At 40.3% G+C, this 24,104-nt stretch overlaps 1 protein-coding gene across 1 annotated transcript in view; it reads right to left on the bottom strand.

The window, feature by feature from the left end:
• Positions 1 to 24,104, bottom strand: part of DNAH14 (dynein axonemal heavy chain 14) — an 894,889-nt gene that overhangs the window by 132,259 nt on the left and 738,526 nt on the right. The window contains exons 70-73 of the mRNA XM_085610384.1: positions 12,094 to 12,536; positions 9,538 to 9,739; positions 7,615 to 7,833; positions 6,597 to 6,697 (exon numbers count right to left, since the gene is read on the bottom strand). Coding sequence (XP_085466510.1) covers positions 6,597 to 6,697; positions 7,615 to 7,833; positions 9,538 to 9,739; positions 12,094 to 12,536 — 965 coding nt within the window. The remainder of the gene's footprint in view (positions 1 to 6,596; positions 6,698 to 7,614; positions 7,834 to 9,537; positions 9,740 to 12,093; positions 12,537 to 24,104) is intronic.

Raw genomic sequence — 24,104 nt, 5'->3', positions numbered from 1 at the left:
GCGTTCACGGGGCTCGTGGCAAACACCAGCAAATGGAAACGCACCCCCTCTTCTAACAAATTTCACACATGTGCAAAAATTGCAAGGACTAGGCTACACTACCAAATAGCAAGAGTAACGGTGGGTAATTTCATAGAGTTGGTAGCCCCAGCAGGGAAATAGCTTTGGGGAAAAAGCAGCACAGTTTGCCCCTATAACACTTGCTAAAGAACTACTATTCTGTCCCTCCCTTTATTCATGAGACTCCCTCACAAGCATACTAAAAATGATCCAATAACCCAGAATCGAAATTTCGAGGGTCCAAAAATCACCGAGCTAGAATTTGAAGAGCCTCAACGGCTTATGAAGAGTTTAGGATTTCTCTAGATAATAAGCATCACCCTCATTCCTTACAATTTCTAAAACACATCCAATAGAGGTACCTAGGATGCTTGTTTCCAGTCCAGGGAGGACCTGACCTGGCCTGACAGTTCGGACTGGACTGTTCCCATTGGGGACAGGTTCAAGACTGATTTGCATGTGGCTGGGTCCAAACTGGAACGGCATGGTGAGCAAAAAAACAATGGATTTAGGCCCAGATCTCTGTACTGGGGTGAATGTATGACATTGTTCTGCATTCTGTCCATCAAATGTTCTTTTTGCAATTGTCATCCCGAGTCGGACGGGTATGGCCAGAGGTGGGTCCCGTGCTCTCCATGCCACTGCAGGCAAGCTATCCTGGCTGAAAGCCCGAAACTGGTCCTAGGATGCTTGTTTCCAGTACAGGGAGGACCTGGTCTGGCAGTTCGGGCTGGACTGTTCCCATTGGGCGCAGGGTCAAGACTGATTTGCATATGGCTGGGTCCAAACTGGAATGGAATGGTGAGCAAAGCAACAATGGATTTAGGCCAACATCTCTGTACTGGGGTGAATGTATGACATTGTTCTGCATTCTGTTCATCAAATGTTCTTTTTGCAATTACGTTACTTAATGGCACAAGTTATAGTTTCTTCAGATAAGTATAACTATAAGTATAACTATAACTGCTGAATTTCTATAGATTTGTGTGGGTAAAAAGTCAGCGTAACTATAACGACCCTGTAACGTTTGGTTTTATCAGTAAATTCCAATGTTTTTTATTTCTGCTGGGGCCAAAGTTCACAGAGGATCCTCGGATAGTAAATTGCGCAATTAAAAAAAACAAAACACAATTTTAGGGTCATAGAGTCCCTCAGGGACCCCGCTATGCCTCCTCTGGGGTCAAAATACCTGTATCCTGCCCCCTTCTATCTGTTTTACAGTGTCTTTTCACTGCACCAAGCTGATGTGAGGAAACAAAATGATGGTCGCAAATTTTCTTTCAAGCTGCGGCCAGCCAATCAAGGCCTTCCTTTTACCTCGAGATTTCAGTTAGATCAACGGATTATCTGCGTACCCAGATATACACATTTATTTTCCACTTGCATAGCTGTCCAACTGCTCAACAGATTTACACCTAATCCAAAAAAGCACAATCTGCGTACCAAGATTTCGCTTCCTATCAGATATGATGTAATTCCGTCCAGCGGTTCGGGCTGTAGGCTTGTTCAAAGATCCTATGGGAATTAACATGGAGAAAGTGAGTTTTGGGACCTCCCTTTTTTCTCGACCACCGCTTGACAGATCACCCCAAAACCTTTTAGACTTCATCTGAAGTAATAGGCAAATGTGTTTGGAAAATTTCATGGAGGTTCATCAAGCGGCGCCAAAGATATAGGCACCTGAAAATGCCCTCTTCCTATGGAAACTAGGGTGTAACTATGACTACTTACTGGCAACCGCCAGTAGGTAAGATATATATAAATATCTTTATTTTTAGGGAACTGGCACGAAACTTAGATTCTTTACTTTTTTTACAGCATTATTACTTTTGTTGTGGTATCCATACATGCACTGATCCCAAACACTTCCTAAGAATAAGCCTTCCTTCACACACTGACCACAATACTAAAGGGTGAGACCAGAATATTTAAGAAATCTTTGAATTTCTCTGGAGGTTCTCTTCACCACGTTGTTGCGCAAATCTGTCTTTAGACCTATACGTTCATTGGTCAATGTCCTTCTTCCTTTTAGTCTGAGTGCAGAGATTGGAAAAACCTGAGCCTAGAATTGGAATGTAACCCTATTAAAGGTTGCAGTAATACTGGAAGTATTCAAACCCCCTTTGTTTACACCACATTAATTCTCTGTCTACAGTGTTATCTGTCAATGAATAAATCTGGCTTGTGCTACTGGAAAGATGTTCTGTGAATCTGCCAAATTATGTGATGTCTGAAGTAGATATTTATATAAACATCCTACTAGGCATATCCAAAAGAGGTATCAAGTAATATTTAGCAGGAATAAATGAGAATCTCCTTCAAATATTGGCACAATTAAACGTCCTTTGACCCCTTTAGATGTAAGCAGCATATCCCGGACTTAACATTTTTGTCCATTTTTCTGTATGTGGCTGAATTATGGAATTTGAAACTCTCTGGCCTTAACATTTAAAAGCTTTTGTTTGTTTGCAACATCAATTGCATTGCCTCAACTGAAGGAGGCTGAATATCAATGGAGGTAGCTCCTTTACATGTTACAAAAAAGAAGAGCTATAACAATAATTATAGCTGGGAGATTTAAAACAAAATCCATTTTAATTCTGTTTTACAGTGGATCTTTCCAAAAAACAAGCCATGGATTTTGTTCAATAGGCAGATGAAGTTCGGGCCAGTGCTTCACTTCTTCCTCTGTTTTCTATGATAGTGTTTGTTGCCTACACAATTTGTTTGGGTTGCTAGTTCCTCTTGTTACAGATTTATTAGTTTTGGAAGACATCTGTATTTCTAGATATCTGATCGTTATCTTAGGTAGATAAAGCTCTTGCAGGTAGGGATTATGAATCTTGTTTCTTTGCTGTATTTGAGCTAATCTTGTTGTTCAAGGTTTTTGCTCTATCTCTGTCATTAATTTGGTGAAGCTTGTAGTAGGATCCGATGATTGGTGGAAAAGTGAACCACAATGAATGAGGAGCAGAAAAAATCACTAACTGGGCTTTAGTTGACCAGAACGTTAAGCCTCATAAACTAATATTCAAAATTAAAAAACGTAATTTACTACTGATAACTATTTACTATTTGGAACGTACTAAAGTGTATTTGGAAGAAGTAGTCGCAATTTGTGCACTGACTTCTACTGATGCTTTGGTGTTTTGTGAACCAACCTATGTAATATTAGGATGGTTCATAAAATACTGAACTGTAGCAGATTGCAATTTGACCTCCCCCCTTAAGAATATGCATGAGCTAGGTCACAAATCGTGACCCACTACGACTGGCTAGAGTCGCAGGCATGGTGGAGTCAACAGACTACCATTTCTGTAATTGCTTTAAATAAAGCATTTTTTTCAAAACACAGCTCATTTTCCTAAAAAGAAAACGGATGCATATAAAAAAGAAAAAGAAACAGCTTACAACCATTTTTTAGTAGCATGCAGTGGGCTGAGGGACCACTGCCTGTTTCTAAAAAAAACTTGTTCAAATTCACATAGGTGAAGAGGTCCCTTGGTGACCCCTTCCCATTTGTGAATGGTTACCACCACCTTTAACTTGGTAGTTTTGCCAACGAATTTTGGTCCAAAAACATTAATACAGAGCTTAAAGAATTGGTATTTGGGAGGGACACCCTGCCAAGATTGTCAGAGAATTTGGGGTTACCCCTTTCTCTTATGCAGATGACACCCAACTTCTCCTATCTTTTGACAACAATGATACAACCACTAAATTCCGCTTCTTGGCAGGCATAAAAGCGGTTTCAGACAGGCCTTTCCCTAAACCGCAGTCTCTATATGGGCTCTAAATTGCTTCAGAGCCATCAGTTCTCCGTGCTACGCACACACGTGGTGTGGTTGTTCTAATGTTGTGTGTTTGCGAAGATTCATTGTTAAATGTACATGAGGGGCCGACGGAGAAGATCGGTTTAATATTGCTCATTTTTGTGCTTTTTATATATTTTTAGTGCATGGAAGCTGACTCTCCACTACATAATCACCCCCTCCTTCTGCGGAATAAATGTAGAAAAAAATAACACTGAAAACAAATAAACAGCAGTACACTGCCATTATGGCAGTGCTCTGCCAATGGTGCACTGCATCTAATATGTGGCACCCCACCTCCCGTCCGGCATAGCCCTGCACCCTAGCCACCCCGTTTTCGCACTGCATACCCACCCTCTCACAGAAACTTCTATCCACCCGTGTCTAAGTTTGCAAAGGCCAGTGGCGGTGCAGGGTGCCTTCAACCGCTCCTCGTTCATCAGACTAGTCACTTTGTCATGTTCATGGCGGCAGTGAGCCCATTACGGTTCCTGAGATATACACAAAAAAGATTAAAGAATACGCATTTAAATAACATGCTGTGGTGTTGGATTGTCTGTAGCTCTAAGAAATAACAAGGGTTAAATTCATACAGTGAGAAACAATCTCGTTAGGCACACATGAAGGTGGGCGTGTTATTTCAGACCCTTAGCATGATCACCAAGGAGGAGCGCATGCTAAATAAATATGCATACATTGTGTATGTGCTTTTAAAACGCGCTTCTCTTTTTGCGATCTAGGAGCGCCTTGTCATATCGTCGATGGATTTGCATGCATGTTTTGGTCTCGTTCCTGCATTGCGCGGTGTGTCTGAAATTTAAATCTGGTGTCTCGTTTCCAGTTCCACAATGTGCCTACAGTGGCCACGAATTATTTGATGGCTGATCACAATAGCCGTCCTGGAGTCAGCGCCGCCGCCAGATCGGATGCAGAAAATTGTAGTCTCTGGGCCTTTTAAGGTCCGTTGGCCCAGTAGGTGCTTGTATTTTCAACGCCAACTGCAGCATGCTGGGGCCCTCCCACAGCAAATTAGAGACGCGTCAATAGTGAAAAATGTTCCTTGTTGAACAATCCCAAGCCCCTTCTGTAATGCGGGGTTAAAATTACACGTAGCACTGACCAATGTTTACTGTCTGTTCTGCTGTACAATACACCATTGCAAAGGTTGGCTGGGTGAGGCCCCAAAGGCACCAGGCAAAGTGATATTTAACTGATGCCCAACTTGCCAGGCCCCAACCTTCCCTTTTCTTACATGCAAGTGTAAATGACAATGCTGTTTATTTATGTTTTAAAAAACAAAAAGAATATGCATTGTCATTTACAATGCAAATAGCTTAAACTTGCGTAAATGCGAGACCTATTGCATTGCAAATGCCTGTTTCCTTTTCGTTACTGCCAACACACTGTGATAGGAGTCCACATTGCTAAAGTGGAAGGAAAAGCACCATTTATTTGTCTCAAGGGAACATGGAGTCTCCGAGGCACCATTCCCTTGCGATCACTTTTCTTTCCATAGAATGATGAACATTTGAGACATACAGAGGCAAGCATTGCAATTTTGGCTGTCTTGATATACTCCAGAACACCACACACATAGTTTATTTTAATACATTCTGACACAATCTTTGTGAACTTGCATCAGTTCTTAAAGCCGTAAGTTTTCTTTCTTATACGGAAAGCTACAATTAAGGCTGTGCAGATTTTAACTTATACGCCATTACTAGCATTGGACATACCGTACAGCCTTTCCTGGAACTGTGACATCAGTGCTTCAACACAAAGAACCAAAGCTGTACGATACGGTAGGGCCATTTATTCCCCAATGTGTCATCAAGTCTGTTCAGCATTGCAAGATGCCTGTGTGGATAGACATGACACTACAGTTCTTCCCCCATTCCTTAATACCAGTCTATGCCGGGGTTATTTAAAAGATAACCAATTTGCAGAGCGATTAGTATTGTTTAGACAAACATGGCATTCCAAATTCTTGGTTCCAGTATGATCACGTGCAGTGAGTTAGAAGATCTGCTGTAGTCCCCTTTTCAGCTTGCTTGGACTCCGGATCCAGAGTCGGGAACAGTTTATATTTAAAGTATATACTTTGCTATTTCCAGGTGGTTTAACCACTACCTTTGTCTCTTTTGGAAGAAAAAGGAAGTTAATTCACAGGCAACATTATACCTTAAGGTGGACTATTTTAGCTTGTAGCAACATTCACCTAGGGATTCATGCTGGACATGCACCATAAGTTCATCTCTGCCATTTTTAAATCCCAACATATTTAAGGGACTCATGGATTTAATGTTTCAAAATACAAATGAGTGGATCATCAGGCAGGCATGGGGTTCTGCCAATTCGTGGTCCATCAATACTTCTGGTGAGGCAGGTGGTACTGAGTTAATGCTGGGTTTCTTTGCCACAACTGGTGAAGTGTGGAAAATGTTTCAGCAGATTTAAGTACTTTTAACTGTGAAATTGAGTCTTTCAAGATAAACAAAAAAGGTTTCATTCTGCTATCATGCCTTAAACCTATACTATTGTATTTTTGCCTTTGCATTTAATGGTATTTAAAGCTACCTTAATAGTTCATTATGCAATAAAAAGTTGTTGAAATTCAAACCTAATGACCTAAGGCTGGCAATATAGGGTGCACAGCCAAAGGGTCTTAGTAGGATAAAACAGTTCACTAGAATATGTAATGCCGAATAAAGCAGTTTTTCTCACCAGTATAAGTTTTTGAAAAGAAGAAAGCTTCTCCCATTTGAAGGATGTTTCAGAGTCCTTACTTTCTTCATTAACTCCAGGTTTTTCATCTTTATTAGCATCTGTATCAAAATGAAAATAGACAGCATTGAAGGTAGATTTAGACCAGCACAAAAACCAGCGGTGTCAAGACTTGTTTAAAGCTTTAGCTTCCCAATTCGCAGGCATGGTATGCCACATAGTGGGTCTCCAACTCTATCAGAAAGTGCAGATGACCAATTACAGAGGGTTTCGACTTAATGAAGTAGCTGCCATGTGAGATTTTGGAAAGATGATGAAATTCTGGGGGGACAAGTCCAATTGATTCCTGTTGAATCTTCAAACCGAATAGTCAAGTCTAATGGTTTCAGCATATATCCTTGCTTACCACGTAGATTTTTAGCAATGCCATATATAATCTAATGCCCCAAATCCACAGGACCCATTTGCAACAGTTTAAATGGATTTTATAGCAGTGAACCTCATAGTTATGATGATTTAAAATGCTTCCTAAAATGCTTTTTTTTTTACAGACTATCAAATATGCTGCAGTATAATTTCGTAGATCTGCCTTTAAACAGATCTACGGAATTAAATGGTCTATGACAAAATGCTCAATGCTGAGATCTAAGATTGCTGAGAAACATTTTTCAAAACAGGTGATTACTGTACTAGAACCTTGTTGGAGAGTGTTGGAAGAACAATGGCATCAAACATTCAGTGACAGTGGTACATGATGCTATGGATGCAATATCATGCAGCAATCAGACTGCAGGGGCGTTCATTATCATTGTGCGTATGAGAGCTCAAGTAAAAGACAGCCAAACAAAGATGAAAGATCTAGTAGAGGAAAGATATGTGTGGGGAAGTGTATGTGTCAGAGAAACAGAATGAAGCATGTCAATGTTTAACCATGAGCAGGATGATATGTAAAAACACAACAATTAGAAACCTCCAAAATATGACATTTCGTTTTCTCACTCCCTGATATAGTACTTACCACAAAGCATGGCAGAAGATTCTGATAAGGCAGAGTGGTGAGGTGTGTTGAGAAAGTAATATACATTGTCATTCCTCATAAAACATTCCCATTGGCTGGTGTTTGAAGTAAGGGATTTGCACAGGAATGAGAACGCTTCCATGTGAGTGCTTATGTACTGGCACTGCTTCCACGCGGCATCACTAACCCAGGATGGACCTTCAAGCACTTCAACAGCTTCTGCAGGGACCAATGAAACAACAGGCATTCGTTTAGACTTCATGCACCAACATTGCGCTGACAATTGTTCCTCATAAGCACGTTCGTGATAGCAAAAGACAATTCTTGATTCACAGAATCATAAATGGTGGTAATTTACCTTCAAACATGAAATTTACTCTCCAGGAAATGGCAACATTTTGGTGGAAGTTTGTTGGCTTTTGCAGGTGGGTCACCAGCAAAAGTTGCTAAACACCTACACATGTATTCACCAAACCTTTGCATTATGTTACCAACTGTGATTCTAATAGTACATTTGCTCCTTTCAAGTGATGTAGGGAGGGGCTTTATTATATCCAGACACGAACGTTGTAATGAACAATATGAGATCACCTGTTGCAAATGTTTGTCGTGTTTGTGTCTACCGCAAAGGAAAGTGCATAAGGGAGTTATAAAGATTGTACATGGAATCTGGCTCTTTGTGCATTGTGGCATGTTCTATTCCAGCTGTTTTTTTTGTGTGAAGGAAAATAAAAAAAAACACTAAAGGGGAGATTCACTGCTCCAATGAGCAAAAGCGGAGTTTCGCTGAAAGCGTCGTCCCGCGGTTAAGGATAGCCACAGACAGCGTGCGACCTATCCGTGGCTCAGCTGATGCTCGTACATTAATCAATTGCATCAAGGTATATTAAATACCCTCTTGCATTTAGGATGGCACAGCACTAGATGACACATGTGCTTTGATTGCCCCCTTTGGAGTAGTTTAGTTTTGAACATTTCACGGTCCTGACGAATTGCCTAGATCTTTCATGACTGTATCAGCAAGAAACATGCTGACCAGCATTTACACTTTGAGCTAATGTGGACCATTATATCCACTTTGGTCTACACTTGTTTTTAATATAACCTAGGGTTTAACACATTAAAATTTGACTTATGATTCCCTATGAGTTAGTTTTAGATTCACCACTCTACTCATTCACTGCACCCTCACCTTCACATTCATACTTCACTACGGCAGCTTAAAAGAACTCCAGCAAAGAGCCCGCTGGGCATTGCAGCGCCGCCATTGGGGTGTGTGAGGGCCCCTGCTCCTGAAGGATCAGATCACTCGAACTTGATCCCTCAGGAAGTCCTTGACCGACCTTCCTACAGGAACTGCACACCATCACGTATACCTATATTCCTGGGGTCGCTTGTGCTGGACCTTTTTCTGCCCTCTGTCCTTCCTTGTGATTTTTGATTTGTGTACACTGGACAGTCATATATGGGTGTTTCCACTGTCTACTAATCAAGTATGTAAAAACCATTCAAAGAGGTAAGTTGTGCATGTGCACGCTGAAGTGGCCCCTTTGCATGTCCAGTCACTACTTTGTCATTCAGTTCAAACACTGCAGTGGTAGCCCACCGTCCTGAAAAAGAAGAGGACCTGCATTAAGATGCAATTAAACTTGTAGGCCAATTTTGAGATGTTGAATCACAGCTGTTCTGTGTGGGGGAACCAGTGCGCAGTCAGACTAATCATACCATATAGTCCAGCAAACTAGCAATACCTCAAAGCCAGAAGTTGCCTTTATTTTCCCTTCATATGAGGAAGAGGATCCTACAGATAAATACAACTTAGACCCTTTGTAAATCCAGTTGATAATTCTTACAACACTGAGAAGACAACTGCCACACCATCGAGATCATGCTACTGAGATGCATTTTTTGTGTGTTATATACCTTTGGTTTTAGAATGGTGTTTCGTGCCCATCATGTTTGCTAGCAGTGCCGAGTGCAGGAAGATGTCCCATTCGTTTTCTGGGAGAAACTCAAAAGTGTCAGTCTGCGGCTGATTTTCCCTTCTATTATGTTTCATGATGGTTGAACAAAGCAGAAAGGAAAAGCAGAGCTGGTGTTCAGTGAAAAGTGCAGAAGAAACAACCTATGGAAACAAATAAAGCACAACTATTAAGGTATTGTTTGAATGCAAAAATCCATCATCATCACAAACTAAACTCCTGGAGATGAAGCGGCTCCAGCCCATTTCCCATAAATCATTCCAACTTTGTGCCCACTGCAGTGATCTAGCACTGAGACAAGCAGCACAGATGAGTCTGCCGAGTGTGTATTTTGAACAGCCGCCTGCTGCCACTGTTGTGGCAGGTTGAGGGGGATGAAAGTCTTCTTTTTCCACCATAGTATTGGGGTTCCAAATGCACTCCTTTGTCTAAGTTGCGCACTCTTTGGAAGCAGGTTTCAAAGGTCACATGCAGCACAGCTGGCTAATGCCATGGCTTTCCTCCAGACTCAGCAATCCATAATGGGAAAGAAAGTGCTCTGCATGTCACTTCATAAGTTGGTCAACAGATCAAAAAACACTGCATGTCTCTTCATAAGTTAGGCAACAGATGAAAAAATATAGAAACAAATATTAATTTCTCAGGCTTAGTATGTATGTAGGTCTGTACATGTACATGAATAATGCAATTAAACATCATTCCTGTAATTAAACATACAAGGATGACAATTATGGGGGTGGCAGGAGGTTGCATACAGTGCTCCTGGGATCACCGTCTGCTCCCCTGAGGATGTCCGCTAACATTAATCTTTCACATTCCCTTTGGGACAGCTTCTGCCTTGTTTTTAACCAGGGGGTGGTCTTTAATAGGGTAGTGTCGCCCTTAAGGGAAGTTTACAATCTAGTTTGAAGAAAAACACCAATTACACGCGGTGCCTAAGGGTAGAGAGCACCACCCCTCTCTCAAAAGCGTGGCCTAAGCCAACCAACCAATATTATTACATTCCCCAGCACACACTTATGACAATCAATATTATGAATAATTCAAGCATTTGGTTGATATCCACTTCTTTTATTGTTCTTCTTAATACATTTCTCTGCTCTCAGCCAACACGTGTTTTGTCGCATTTATCGCGACTTCTTCAGGGCTCTAATCTCTGTGAGCAAAAAACTGTCAGTCCGGTGATAATGCACTACAACTCGGCATACTCGCGGTGATATTGAGCCGTATTGAGTAGCTATAACCACGCGGAATTGGACCGACCCAGTGGTCCTTGTATACTTTTTGGGAGCGAATTGGTCTGAATGAGAGACCTTCGGAGGAATCAACGAGTGAATTGTTCGGCATAAGATACATGATACGTTTTCGGGCCGTGGACGATCGAAATAGGTCGACAATGGGAGAGTGCTAAACTAGAAATTCTATCAGCATTTCTAACCCCCGCCCCGGACCCATGACGTGAAGCCAGTCTTTACTTCACTGGCCTTTAGAAATCCCAGAAGGCCGCATAAGTAAAACTGTGAGTTTTACTGTTCATACACCTCCACTGGTTAGGGTACGCCTTAGCGTGGGTATACCGCCGTGGAGTGTCGGTCCTGATGAATGCTTAGCATAATTGCACTGAAAAGCAGAACCATGTCGACCACTTTTCACTTCTCTTACTAAACCAGACGGGTCTGGTTAACCAAATCAGCCAGCGCACGTCCGTCTCACTTGATTTTAATGATTGCTGGTTTTCCACCATTAAAATCACTTTTGGATAAAACCAGCCATCTTTTAATTCTGCACCACCCTTTGCACTCACATCCTTTCCCCAAAAAACCTGCTCCGCTGTAATTCAGGCACCGAAGCACACCAGGGAGGCATTCGACCTCTCTGGTGGGAACCCAATGATGAAGCATGTCACCAACTAGGTTGGTGAGTGAGGGTTCTTTTAAACAAAGAGGTTTTCCTCGTGCTGTCTTATTCCTTTGGAATTTTTCAGTCACTCTTTTGTTGTTTTCAAGGAACGATTTTGGGAACTTTATAATATCCAAGTACGGACACTCGAGAGGAATATTTCCATCCGGTTTGGAATTATCACCGGACTGACAGCTGTTTGCTCACAGAGATTAGAGCCCTGAAGAAGTCATAATAAATGCGATGAAACACGTGTTGGCTGAGAGCAGAGGAATTGATGAAGAAGAACAATAAAAGAAGTGGATATCAACCGAATGCTTGAATTATTCATAATATTGATTGACATAAGCGTGTGCTGGGGAATGTAATAATATAGCTTTCACCTTGTGAATGGATTACCACTCTAGGTAGGATGTTGGTACCCTGTCAGTGTTTCACAACTGCAAATGTGGTTGCAAAGCATCGATGCATGTCATTGCAACCCGCAATAAGGAGGAGGTACCCTTTCCATGCTCCCTCCTCTTTGCAATTCGGAATGAATCACAAAAGGTAATTTTCAAGTCGGAAAGGCTTTGCTATTTGGTATATATTACCTTACCTTGTAAACATTACTCGTCAAAGCACCAATAATGTTTTGCAGATGGGCCTGGAAGTGGCCAACTTCACCACTATAGTCCTTCTCGTTTTCTTCTACTGTCACACTCTTCTGCAAGATCAGATTTTGGTCTGTGGCAGACACATAAGTCTGCTTCTCCGATGAGGTTACAGGCGTCTTGACACCACTCACTGATGCAATGGAGTCCACAAAAATTTGATGGAACCAATCCATGGAGAACTGATACATATAGCTGAGCTGCATGAGGTCTGCCACGACGAAGTAGAGCACGGCGCCACGGGTGGCAATAGGAAGGTAGTTTTTGCGTGCTTCTTCAATCGTAACTTCTGTTTTTCCTGATGCTTCAATCCGTTTGACGATTGCTCTTGATGTCACTTTTGATCTCTGCAAGGTCTCAATAAGATCTTTGTCATCTAAGATATGTCCTGTTGGTAAAAAAGAAAAACTACACCAATTCAAACACTGTAAGATCTTAGTAAATTAACATTTCAAGTAAAATTTATTTTCTATACTTCATAGTATTTTGCATTAGCTTTCGATGCATAATTCAATTTTAAGTAACCAACGATCCAACATAATAATTCCATGGTACACAAGGATCACCAGAGCCAAGCACTCTGCCAGTGGTCCTGATTACTCTGATCATACAGAACCTGTTTTCCGGATTTATGCTTGATAGATATCCCTATTACATTCCCTATACTTAGCTACGATCGCCCTCTGAGCGACCGGAGGTTATAATAGAGTAGCAGATTGAGATTCTGAAAATTACAGGTGTATGATTTATGAAATACACAAAATAAAACAGATCGAAATTTAATTGCAATAGAAGCATGCATGATAACAAATGAGTCTGACTGCAGTTTGTGATGGTGCAATACTAAACCTCAAATCAATTTGGAATTCTTACTTTTCTCATAACGATGTATAAATATATCATGGACATACAAATATGTCCATGAGAGCCTATAGTAGCATTATCTCCGGTTTTTTTGCAATCGAAAAATGAATGCAATATTGTTTTGTACAACAATGACAATGTGGGCAAATGCATGTCATCGATTTATAGACAAACAGGATCAGGGATGTTTAAAAGTTTAAAAGTGGAAAAATGCATTTAAGCAAATACACAATGAGAAAAGCATTTTAAGCATGTATTTTATAACCATGTGCAAATTCTAAACCAATCACAGAGCACTTTGTCACTTTAAATATGCAAAAGATGACCACAACGTTACCATGTGATCAAGACTCGTAAGGAGTTGAAACGCGTAATGGAGGCGGCATCATGAAAATAAATATATGATACTTGCACCTACTCCGTGGTCCGTGTCCGTGTGTGGCGATGTTAGGCTGTGGACTCTGCGGATATCGAAATAGGTTTCACCCGGCTCTACACGGCCCCCCATTGGATTTGTGGTCGACAGCACTAGGAAACCGAAATCCAGAGCCTTTGGCGAAGGAAAAGAATCAACTCCGGTAGGTCTAGGGCTGTCAGACCCCCCCCCCAGCGCTAACGCAAAGGCGCCGGAACCGAAGCGGAAATCGGGAACAGCTGAGTCGGAGGATGCGGTTGAAACCGGCTTAACGCAAGGTAGGCGAACAGCAGCGCGAAGGGGTCAGCGGTGTGCAAGCGTGTATGGTTAAAGCACGAGCAGTGAAACCATCATGTAAATTACTCACGAGTCGGAGTGAAGTGCTGAAGTACTTTATTGAATAACTTGCCAACACAGATTCCAGGGGAAAGCCTGGATGAGGAACAACGTGCGGGTGGCAGGGTGATCAGCTGTCAACTGTCAACGGGCAGTTGACAGCTGGTGACCTCACAGCAGGTACGGGTGCCCGAAGAGGGCACACGTGTGCGCACACATTACAGTGTCCGCGCAGGGACACACAAGATTAAACACAACACATCTTTCTCCTATGGGAAAAGAAAGGGGGCGGGGAAAAAGAAATGGAAAGAGAGGGAAGGAGGCAGAGAAGATGTTACTCACAAACGAAATCTCTAAACCTAGTAGGTGGCCCTAAAAGTCTACCAGACCTACTGGTTGTAAATGGTTCAACATTGCTTCTATCCGGTAGTGTGGGCAACCTCCGTCTGACTCTTTCCTTGGTAGTGGGCAAAGGCTGTCTGTCAACAATCCCGGTGTTTTGTCCCACTCCTTGACTACCAACAGGTCTGTCCTCTGTGTTGTACTCACATTCGGAATCCTCATCGGAAAAACAAGGACGTTTCTGTCTGTTGACAATTGTATTGTCACTGTTGACAACCTGGGATGAGCCGGGGGTAGAGTCATTACTTTGGTGCTTAAATGGCGCAAGATTGGAGAAATGCCACACCCTTCCATCACTGAGGAGAGCAGAGTTCCAGTAAACCTCTTGCACTGTTAAGGGAGGTGTGAACTTATTCTGTCCTTTGGCGATGTGGCCACTCCTCTTTACTTTGACCACGTCTCCTTCCTTTAGAATTACTGGCTTACTTCCATGTTTTCTGTCGTAATTTTCTTTTGCAGTTGACTGAGACTGCCTAAGTTTTTCCAGAACATGCAGAGTCGATCAGTCAATTCTTTTTCCTGCTCTGATCCAACCCACATTGTCTCTGGATAATGGGGTCCTTCCCCGCAACATAACAAAAGGACTGAGTCCGGTAGATTCGCTCGGGGTTATTCTGTACGCCCAAACAGTCTTAAGAGTTTCTTGTTTCCAATTAAGATTGTTGCTGTTGGCTATCTGAATTACCCCTTTAATGACTCTGGTAAATCTTTCTACTGCCCCATTACCAGCAGGATGATAAACTGATGTAGTCTTATGGTCAATGCTATTTTTCTTTATGTAACTTTTGAATAACTCGGAGGTGAACTGAGTGCCATTATCGCTCACGATCTGTTTAGGTAGACCTTCGCGGGTGAAAATCTCATCCATGAACTTCACGATGTTCCTAGATACAGGGTCGTTGGTGAATTTTACCTCAGGCCATTTTGTTAGATGATCGATCATGACCATCACATACCACTTTTCATGACCGTCTTGAATGGGACCCATTACGTCTATTCCTATTCTTTCCCATGGCATGCCTGGAATAGGTAAGGGCTGTAGGGGTGGTCTGTACGTCACCTGTGCTATGTCAGAGTTCATGCACAAGGTACATTCCCTAACCGTTCTTTCAACTTCCAAATTTATACCTGGCCACCAGTACATGTTCGTTACTCTTCCTTTTGTTTTTACTATTCCTAAATGTCCTTCATGACATAGTTTCAGAATTCTGCTTCTTATTGTGCAAGGTGGGACATATTTTCCACTTCTTAGGAGGAACCCATCTTCATTAGATAATTAATTCCTTACTTCCCAAAAAGCTTTGTAATTATCTGTTAGTTTTTGTTTTTCTACCCAACCATCCTTTAACATTTGTATAACCTGGCATATTGTACTGTCTCTCTCCTGTTCTTTGAACCACTCCTCCTTGGTTATTCCGCATGTTTGCTCTAAAACACTTGCAACAGCATTCTCCTCCATTTTAGATTCTTCTTCTTCGCTTGCCTTTCCTACTGGCATCCTGCTTAGAAAATCGGCTACGACATTTTTCACTCCTGGGACATATTCGATTTTATAAAATCGAATAGACGCACAGATAGTCTGGCCAATCTAGGAGACGCTGTGTATAAACCCTTCGTCGTTAAAACTTTTGTCAAGGGTTTATGATCAGTACATAATGTTACCTTCCTTCCCCATATAAAATGTCTGAAATGTTCCAAAGACCAAACACAAGCCAGGGCTTCTCGCTCTATGACTGAAAAGTTTTCCTCTGCAGGTGTGAGCGAGCGTGAAGCAAAGGCTACAGTATACTCCTTACCTCTTGTGTCCTTTTGGGTTAGCACTGCACCCAAACCCTTGTTTCTTGCGTCTGTTGTGATGAAATTGTTTAAGATTGTGTCAAATCCTTGCAGGGGAAGAGCCGTGCACAAATCTTTCTTTACACTGTTGAATTTTTCTTCACATTCCACTGTCCACTCAAATTTGTTTCTCATTTTTATGAGTTGTCTTAGTTCATGTGTCTTTTGTGAAAATTTTTTGATGAACTTTGGGTGAAACTCCACCATTCCCAAGAATGACCTTAGTTCATCCTTGTTGGTGGGGATGGGTGATTCTTTTATTGCTTGTAATAGCTCCTTTTTTTGGCTGACACCTTCACCCGTTATGCAGTGACCAAGATAATTGACTGATGTACACGCAAATTCGCACTTTTGGTACTCAGCTGTCAAGCCCTTGTCCTCCAGAATACGGAGTACTTGATGTACTCTTCTGTCATGTTCCTCCTTAGTTCTCCCCATGATTAGGATGTCATCTTGAAATATTAGGATGTCAGGTACTCCTTCAAATATGTTGTGCATAAGTCTCTGGAACATTGCGGCTGCTGATGCGAGACTGAAAGGGACACGTGTGAATCTGTAGCATCCAAATTGTGTTATAAAGGTCGTCAGTCTCTTGCTATCACGATGGAGTGGCACTTGGTGATAGGCCGACTTCAAATCTATTGTGGAAAACCACTGTATTCCTTTAGTGGTTGCCAACATTTCATTAATTTTTGGAAGTGGGTATTGCTCAACCACTATACTTTTATTTAGATCACGAAGGTCCACACAAAGTCTAATTTTTCCATTGGACCGTTTAGCAATCACCAAGGGTGCAACCCACTCTGACGCATCTACTTTCTCGATTATACCCTCCTCAAGGAGTTTGTCTAATTGGTCTTTGACTTCTTTTCTTACAGCGAAGGGTATGTTTCTCACTTTGTGTACTACAGGGATAGTTATTGGCTTGAGTCTTATCCTGTGCTGGTATCCTACCAATGCATCTACTTTTCCGCTAAAAACCTTAGGGTATTTTTTTTGCAAGGACCTTGCCTGGTCTTCGTGTTCCGTTATACTCATTACAGGGTCACTTTTTGTAGGATCTAAAATTATACCTAAGTTTCCTTGGTCCATCCACCGCAAGACTGATGGACCAACCTTAGAAACATACAATGTTCCGGCGTTTTCTCTGCCTTTGAATTCAAATTTTAAATCTCTGTAACCACAGACATCTATTGGTTCGCCCGTGAATGATTTTATGATTATATCTGCTTTTTTTAAATGATCACCAATTATGTCTTTAAATTTATCCGACCATACTTTTTCATTTACTATCGTATAAGGCGAACCTGAGTCTGCCACGATACTAATCTTAATTCCACCGATAGTCATGTTACAAATAGTTTTTTTTGTTTTAGTTACATTACCTTCTTTAGTTTTAACATTTTGTTCATCATCTATGTTTAGAATAAACATGTTCATATTTTCTTCATCTGAAACTGCAAGTTCATACTCATCGGTTTCGTCTACTATCTTTATTTGTTTAGTCTTCCTTTTATTGCATGCCTTGTAGAAATGTCCCTTGATGCCGCAATTAGTGCATCTTGCGTCGCGAGCAGGGCATTTTAAATCGTTGGCTAGATGTGAAGTACTACCACATCTGTAACACTGTCCCCATTTTTGTGTTTCATATTTTCTGTTCTGTGGCTTGAATCCTTTCTGTCTCCAATTTTGTTTAGAAATCATTTTTTTGTCACATACTTTGCTTATATTTTCACTCTTTCTTTTCTTTATTCTCTGTAAGTACTGCTTTTGCGCACCGTCCTGTTAGTTCCGCCCTGCGCGCTATGTCAATTATATTCTGTAGGGGGTACTCTCCTTTCGCCCATAAATTGTCTTGGATATTTTCATTTGACCCTTGCATTACAATTTGGTCTCTTATAAATTCATCGTGGAGTGCTCCGATATTTTACAAAACAAACATGATGTCGGGTGACACGTTGAGAGACTGCGAAGCAGCGGCTTTAGAAATGTTTAATGATTTGCCTAAAGCTAATTCGACAAAGCAAAGCGAGGAGCCAAATTTGAAAAACCATACATTAAAGGATAAATTTAAGCAGTTAGAAAAAAACATGCGCCATGAACAAAGTAAATGGTGGGAGACAAAATCTTTGCAGAGGTATATTGATGTTGGGAAAATACCTCGTGGTCTGAGAATATTTACAGCTCCCAGCTACGAGAATCCAAACCCAAAGATGATGCAGGAATGGGCAAGCTGCAATTTAGAGTCATCCAGGAATCTAGTGTTGATTTTTATTAAATATGCAGAGATCGACCGTGCCACATTACTTAAACAAATAGACAAGCTCAACGAGGAAATTGAGAATTTTGAGAAGTCAGAAGCAAATCAAAGGGAAATAGAAAAAATGCGCAAGGAAATGATAGTGCGTTTAAAAAAAGAAGAAAAAATAAAGGAAAGAATAGCTTACAAATTTTTGTGGGATAAGAATGATTACAAATTGGGACTCATTTTTACTTTTTCAAAAAATATGATTCCATACAACGCAACAAGGTTAATATAACTGATGGACAAAGACCGAGTACTTCACAAAGCAATAAACAATCATTGCAGGCATCAAATTCAGATTTAAGTTCTGCCCCAGATAGCGGATCAGATTCGGAATTAAGAAATAAGGATGATAATTCCGCCCAAAACGTGCCAGAACCGGGGGAGGAAATACATTTGTTATGCATGGACAGGAGACAGACTCTGCGCCAAAGGGCTCAAGCAAACAGAGCCCAAACTGCCGAAACTACAAACGCAGGCAGAGGCGCAAAGCGAGGCCCAACCACAACAAATCCCAGGATGCAAGCCAGGGGAAAATGGACACCAAGGCTGCAGAAATTAAAGAACCGAACAAAACAATCCTGGCCAATATCAATCTAACAAAGGCGGAAGAACAAATACTCAGTCTGGGCTTATCCTATTGCCCGGAAAGCAATTTCAGTTATTCCAGGACTAGGATGGATATATATCGGTGTATTAGAAAACTTAAACTGAAAAAACATTTTTTACTACAGGCCAAAGACTCAAACAACAAAAAATCTGATGCAAGACGAGGCGATACAACCCAAGATACACCTTTATTAATGACCCTGAATGAATTATGGACTGAGGGCAATGTAACTGGAACTCAGGACATAGAAAACAGATTAGATGGCAACAATACCTCGTCCATCAACGAATGTATGGAAACGATGATACCTTCACCATTCAGGGCCAAATCAACATTCACACCATTCAGCCCAAGGAACTCAATTGATGTCTTCAATGAACATGTCACCAAGGCAATAAAGCAATTGAATTACAAAGTGCTTAATACTAAAGAAAAATACAACAAGCAGAAGATGGAATACCATAAACGTATGAACAAATTGGCAAATGATACCTCAATAGTAATCAGAAACTCTGACAAGGGGGGGGAATATTGTAATATGGGACAAAACAGAATATACAAGAGAGGCCCTATCTCAATTAAATGATGCTAAATGTTACCTCAGGCGCAATGGATTAGATCTAAAAGAGATACATCAAGCATACTACACTAAACTGTCATCTTGGAGGAGTAAAGGATTAATAACAAAGGATGAACATAATTTCTTGAAAAATGACTACCCTGTCACTCCATCAAGATACTTCATACCAAAAGGACATAAACAAACCACCTGGCAGACCGATTATCACGGCGCGAGGGAGCCTCTTGCAACACACATCTCAATATGTGGACTTTTATTTGCAAAAACATGTGCAGGGTTTAAGCTCCTATGTAAGAGATACCAGTGACTTTTTGTACAAACTGAAGGATTTAGAATGGAAAAATGATTATATCATGATGGCGTTAGATGTCACAGCATTATACACCAGTAATAGACACAAAGATAGCATCAAAGCACTGCAGTACTATTTACCATCTGATGAAGGCGAGTTAACAGATCACAGCAAAATGTTGATTGAGATGGTAGAGTTTTAACACACAATATATTCATTTTTAACAACTTGCATTATCAGCAGACTACGGGAGTAACCATGGGAGCCAGTTTCTCCCCCAGCTATGCCTGTTTACACATGGGCTGGTGGGAGGAGCTAGTTCTAACCAAAGAACAAGAAGAAGCTGTCAAAAATAACAGTCACCTGGCTATGCTATATAGATGATCTTTTCGTAGTCTGGAAGGGCACTGCACAGGAGGCACAGGATTTTGTAATCCAGATCAATCAATATTAATTAATTGAATCTACAATTCACAGTCACCATCAGCAACAAAACTGTCAATCTAGACACAAATGTGTATATTGAGAAGAACAGAATCGAGACAAAGTTATATCGTAAAGAAACAGCGGGTAACTCAACCCTACACAATACCAGTGCCCACCCAAGACATCTCATAAACAGCATTCCCTATGGGGAAATGCTGAGATTGAGGAGGGTAAACAGCAATATGACATCCCTTAAAAAGGCTCAGGAAGAATCCAAAAGTAGATTTCTAGCAAGGGGTTGCTCAGCCAAAACAATAGAAGGAGCAATAACTAAATCCATGATCTCAGAGAGATTAGATCTCATTAAACCTAAATCTGAGACAGACATGAGTGGCCAACAGAGCTTACAGGCAAATCAAATCTCTGACAATATGATTAAATCTGAAGAATTCCGAATTATCATGGAATATATAGTAAGCAACATAGGGAGCTACGTAATATAATTACAAGTAATTGGCCCCTAATCTTGAGTGACCCAGTGTTAGGACATACATTGTCACAAAAAGTAACTATTACTCACAAAAGAGCCATGTCAATGAGGGATAGATTGATGATGACCAATCCAGAAGTTATTGAAAACTGCAGTTTGCTCAAAGCCCACAAAGGATTCTACAGGTGCAAAACATGCAAAGCATGTCAATTGGGTATAAACAAAACCTCGTACAGAACACCATTTAGTCAAGAAGAGATTAAAATTAGCAAATTACTTACTTGCAAGACAGAGTACGTTATATATGTCCTGACGTGTCCATGTGGGCTACAATATGTGGGCAGCTCCAAGCTGCAAACCCACAAACGCATTTTGCAACCCATCAGGACTATAAATAATCATGATAATACGTACCCTGTAGCAAGACATTTCCGGGAATATCACAATTCTAAGAGCCAGGATTTAAAATACTATCTCATTGACTCAGTACCCCCGAGCAGACGAGGAGGCAACAGAGAGGCTAAACTAAGAAGTTTAGAGACAAGGTATATCCTTGAAATGGACTCCAAGTCTCCAGGGGGACTGAACATAACGGAGGACATGCACACCTGTATATGATATCATCAACAAAACCAGTGATATAAACAGTTGGTACACGACAAATTGAACTTTAAATACAATGATTCTCGAGCATCTTTGCACATTTTATAGGTGTTTTTACATGTTTTTTAAGATATTCATATATTTCTATATTTATATTTGACATATTTATATATTTATGTATTAAATGTTCCACATTTGAAAAACATGTGATTCAATCAATACGAAATTATGCTGTCATGCTAATTAATATATGCTCATTAATATATTCATATTTGTATTAGCAATAGCGGCAAAACAACCCAAGCATATGCCGCATTTACTCCAACATACAAACGAATTAGATTGCTGTACGAGATCAAATAAAGAAAAAATGATAAGAAACCAATATAAGGCAAATCAAGTAGAAATGAATTCGGTTATCATGATGTTGTTATGATAACAACTAAGATATAAATAGTCTGTAAAAGATAAGAAAAGACTTTGGTTTTAGATTGTGTTTTAGCACTAGCACTTTATTCTGGCACCTTTTTGCACATTGAAATTGGACATAAGGCACATAAATTCAAACAACAGGACCAATTATTTTGGCCCTATTAAATACCCTAGAGGAAACTGTGATCCATTCAGATATTGCATTTTGCACATATATCAAATAGGATTTAAAATGTCTGTTGTATTAATTAACTGCATTCAAGCAATTATTAAATTGACAATACACATTATTCAGTCATGACAGTAATTATTTGCAAATACTGAGAATAAGGGAGATTGAATAAGCTTGACAAATATGTCCATGAGAGCCTATAGTAGCATTATCTGCGTTTTTTTTGCAATCGAAAAATGAATGCAATATTGTTTTGTACAACAATGACAATGTGGGCAAATGCATGTCATCGATTTATAGACAAACAGGATCAGGGATGTTTAAAAGTGGAAAAATGCATTTAAGCAAATACACAATGAGAAAAGCATTTGAAGCATGTGTTTTCTTTATGTCTATAACCATGTGGAAATTCTAAACCAATCACAGAGCACTTTGTCACTTTAAATATGCAAAAGATGACCACAACGTTACCATGTGATCAAGACTCGTAAGGAGTTGAAACGAGTAATGGCAGCGGCATCATGAAAATAAATATCTGATACTTGCACCTACTCCGTGGTCCGTGTGTGGCGATGTTAGGCTGTGGACTCTGCGGAAATTGTAATATATATGTGTGTATATATATATATTCACTGAAAAAACCATAGGTTTCACACACGTTATAGTTAGGAATTAGCATTTAAAAAACCTTAGAAATTCAGTGAAAAAACCATAGGTTTCACACATGTTATAGTTAGCTGGACATTTTACTCGTAAAAAACCAATGAAATTGCCCCGTTATAGTTAGTTCAGCTAACTATAACTCGCGCGCCCGCAATGCACTGCTGATGACGTCACATATTACATCACTCATGACATGGTCAGTGACATCACTCATGACATCACTGATGACATCTCAAATGACATCACTGATGACCTCACTGATGACATCATCCAGTGAATGTGTGTTTTTCTGAAAATTAAATATGTTTTATATATGTATATCTCAAGGTCGATGGAAGAATAAATGGGTATATAAGTGTCTAAATGGATGATTTGTTTTTGAAAAATTGATTGTGTAACTGACTGATTAAGTGTATCTCTCACTTTGTGTATAAGTGGCTGCATGGGTTGGTGAGTAGCTACATGGGTGTCTATATAGGTTATTAGTTGTTTTTTTGAGTATCAGTCTGAGTGTCTGTATGGTACGGTGGGGGGTATTACGTAGTGCATAGATGCATGAATGAGTGACTCACTGTTTGTATGTGTTGAAGACAGCATGTGTGCAGGACTGTATGGGTGGATGAGTGTGTGTATGGGTGTGTTAGTGAGTGAATGACTGTCTCAATAGTGTCTTCAGGAGTAACTACATATGTTTTAAACTAGTATATGTGACTATTGGTGTATATATGTGAGTATATGTGAGAGGGAGAGATTGAAAGAGTTCCTGTATGAATAAGTATGTGTTTCTATAAGTGATTGTTTAAAAGACTAAGTATGTGTAAGTTTCCGTAGAAGTAAGTATGGTGGTGTGTGTATTACTGTATATGCAAGTAAATGTATGTTTTATTCTTTATTAGCATGAGTGACTATGTGTGTGAGTAACTCTATGGATGAGTGGCATTGTGTAACAGGATGTATAGATGTATGAGTACATATGATGAGTGAGTACATGTATGAGTGACTGTATAGGACTGTTGGTGAATGAGTGGATGTGTATGTGGATCTTAGAATTACTGAAGAGGTTGTTGTAACTGGTATTGGTATGTCCATTGTTTTGAAATTTTTAGTCTCTATTTTTGAATGTGTGTATCAAAGCTTATATTAAGGTGAGAGGAGGTCTGCCACTCTATCACAAGGATGATGTCATCAGTGAGGTCATCAGTGATGTCATTTGAGATGTCATCAGTGATGTCATGAGTGATGTCACTGACCATGTCATGAGTGATGTAATATGTGACGTCATCAGCAGTGCATTGCGGGCGCGCGAGTTATAGTTAGCTGAACTAACTATAACGGGGCAATTTCATTGGTTTTTTACGAGTAAAATGTCCAGCTAACTATAACATGTGTGAAACCTATGGTTTTTTCACTGAATTTCTAAGGTTTTTTAAATGCTAATTCCTAACTATAACGTGTGTGAAACCTATGGTTTTTTCAGTGAATTTCTAAGGTTTTTTAAATGCTAATTCCTAACTATAACGTGTGTGAAAC

The sequence above is a fragment of the Triturus cristatus genome, chromosome 6, assembly GCF_964204655.1.
Source record: "Triturus cristatus chromosome 6, aTriCri1.1, whole genome shotgun sequence".
NCBI classification, from domain to species: domain Eukaryota; kingdom Metazoa; phylum Chordata; class Amphibia; order Caudata; family Salamandridae; genus Triturus; species Triturus cristatus.
The sequence above is the reverse complement of the archived record's forward strand: the minus strand, read 5'-3'. Positions and strand labels throughout refer to the sequence as shown.